The following is a 2,720-nucleotide window of genomic DNA, read 5'->3' as shown; positions in this document are numbered from 1 at the left end:
AATTGCATCCTGCTAATCGTGTGTTAAACCTTGAATAATTAGACGCGGTAATATAAAAAGTTCAGATGCGTCAGAAACGTTTATTATAGATGGGTAGAACAAATTGGCGTGCGGAATCGTTTGGTTTTTACTTGTCTATCCCGTTTCTGGCACGTTTATTTTGTATATCATATTTAATAGCTCTAATCCATGAAATCTTCGATTTAGGTCGTATGCAAATTCGTGAAGCTCGTCAATCATGTGTAAAAACATTAAATGTCAGCCATTTTGTGTAACATTCGTATTTCCTAAGATATTATTATACATGCATCATTAATAATTTATTATTGTTTTGCGTACCAATGTAGCAATTGAAATATAGTAAACTGATTTCAATTTCACTGTTGTGACTTTCGTCAATTAGTTAAGTGTTTTTGATCTCCTCATGCGCGATAGCATATACATTATTTTGAATTGTCCACTTAAAGTAATAAAAATCACAAAAAAACATTTTACTAAAACATTAAATGTTTATTCAACAACATTCAATTCGGGATTGGTATCACAGAATCGCTTGAACAGTGACGTTCATAACAAGGCTAGTAAAGATGGTGGAGTATGAGTATTTTTTGGACTAGAATTTTGCGTGAACAATGTTAGCTTAAGGGGCCTGGGGGAGGTGAGCGCCCTGGGGCTGGAAGCCATTCTCGTCAGCGATGTAGACTACGGTGTAGACCTGGCCGTCAGGACCGGTGTAGGAGTACTGTCCACGGACAGAGATAGCCTCGTTGTCAGTGCCAGGGTTGTTCAGCTGACCTTGCTCTTCCTGCTTGATTCCGTTGCTTGTCTCAACACTGTCAAAGATACAGTTGGTTAGTTTTTAAGGAATACTACAAAACAAATGTGTTATTTTGTGGTATCTCATCAATTTAAATATCTCGAACCAAATAAACAGTTATTTTCCAACTGTGGTTTAGGCGATACGATGTAGCTGTGGTGAACTTACGCGAATTTGTATCCATCAACACCGATGTTGTCGCTCTCGTAGCGGAGGACTTGAGCGTCCGCATCAGGATTACCGGGTGGGGCAGCGACGGCCGCGGCCACGATGAGGGCGAAGACGATAAACTAAAGATAAACAATTTACATTAAAATATGCTTGTAGACTGGAGAATATTAAAATATGAAGAAGAACAACAATGCTGTAAAAGGCGATATGAACATAGATAAAAAGTATGATGTTTATGATGGTAATTATAACAGAAATATGAAGGGCTGTAAATTACATAACAATAGAGTTATTCAACAAAATTGATGTATGAGAATATAATACATAGACTTGATGATATGAGGAATGTCTAAAAGAACTGAACATGTAATATAGTTTAAAATTTAGAAGAGGCTTTAGACTTAACCAACCATAATAAGGATTTAAATTAGAAACCCTAACAAAGACAAAATATAAATCCAAATGATGATGGCACGAAAATTTATAAAAGTTTAAATCACTATCGGAAACGTACCGATTTCATTTTTGATAGGATGTGTTTTGGTTGTCCTGGGACTGAAGCAAGCGAGCGACTGATGTCTTGAGCTTGCGGGAGTTGGTATTTATAGTCGGCGCGGGCGCAAGGACGCTCGGTGACATTTGAACTTAGAATCTCCGATCTTCTTCAAAGGTTCTTTGTGACATGTCCGGTTTGTTAAGCCTCTGATGGCCGGTTAGTGTTATAAAGGTACATTTGTCTTTGGATAATTAACAGTCGTATTTCATCTGGTTTTAAAATTGGATCCTGATAAAAAACAGTTTTATACTAAGATTTAACTTTTGATAGGCTTTTACTCACAGGTTCAAATAGAATTAATTGGCGTTGATTCTAATTAGGTTTTAGATTAGTTTTAGTTTAGTATTCTTTATGTAACTTACATAAAACCAAATTTAAACAAAATAGAGCATTTAAATTCGCATAATAGTATTTTTTACAAAGAAAACACAATATTATACAAAATATGTTGATTAATGTTTACAAGTAATAAGAATAAACAGCCGTGGAGGCAGTGAAAGAGATAAATCAGGAGCATTACTGGTGGAGGTCATTAGTCTCTATCTACCCCCGAAACGGTCACGATGGTACATATGTATGATTAATGAATTTTTAACTCACCAATTAATCCAAACCTTAAAAAAATTCAAAACGAGTTAACACAATTTATATACAAATCAATTAATCATTACCTTAACGGTAAAGTTGAGTAAGCTTGTTATAAATACAAAATATTAATTTAGAGAATATACACTCGTGGCATGACTTTTATGGCAAAAATCTTTATCATTATTCATTAGAAAAAAATACGCGAAAGTTTGAGAAAGAAAGTAACTTGACTACCTGAATGACACAATAAAAGAAAAAAGAAACAAATCAAAGAAAAAGACTCGTCATCAAAAAATACAAACGTAAGACACAAATAAATTACTACAAAACAAAATCACGACAACAAAATCATAAAACAAAAATTAATTAAATTAAAACACATGTTATTCACGTAAACAAAGACAAACAAAACAAAAAGACCAACTCAGTGTTCGTTGGAAAATGCAATGGGCTTGAGCACCGATTTTGAATAAAGACCCTAAATTATTTGCTCCTTGTGAAAGAATTCAAGGAAGGAAGTACCACCTAACCTATTTCTGCCGTCAAGCAGCCATGTGAGCATTAATACTTAACACAAGCGCGTGTCTA

General features: G+C 34.5%; 1 protein-coding gene across 1 annotated transcript; it reads right to left on the bottom strand.

Annotated features, from left to right (window-relative positions):
- Positions 1-526: 526 nt before the first annotated feature.
- On the bottom strand, positions 527-1,543 carry LOC113227293 (flexible cuticle protein 12-like). The gene is made up of 3 exons (XM_026460180.1): positions 1,503-1,543; positions 986-1,107; positions 527-833 (listed from the first exon to the last, which is right to left on the bottom strand). Exons 1-3 carry the CDS (start codon positions 1,509-1,511, stop codon positions 641-643), a joined length of 324 nt encoding a protein of 107 aa, XP_026315965.1. The 5' UTR covers positions 1,512-1,543; the 3' UTR covers positions 527-640.
- Positions 1,544-2,720: the final 1,177 nt, after the last annotated feature.

The sequence above is a fragment of the Hyposmocoma kahamanoa genome, unplaced genomic scaffold, assembly GCF_003589595.1.
Source record: "Hyposmocoma kahamanoa isolate Upper Pololo Valley unplaced genomic scaffold, ASM358959v1 206, whole genome shotgun sequence".
NCBI classification, from domain to species: domain Eukaryota; kingdom Metazoa; phylum Arthropoda; class Insecta; order Lepidoptera; family Cosmopterigidae; genus Hyposmocoma; species Hyposmocoma kahamanoa.
This window is presented reverse-complemented; position numbering and strand designations above follow the sequence as displayed.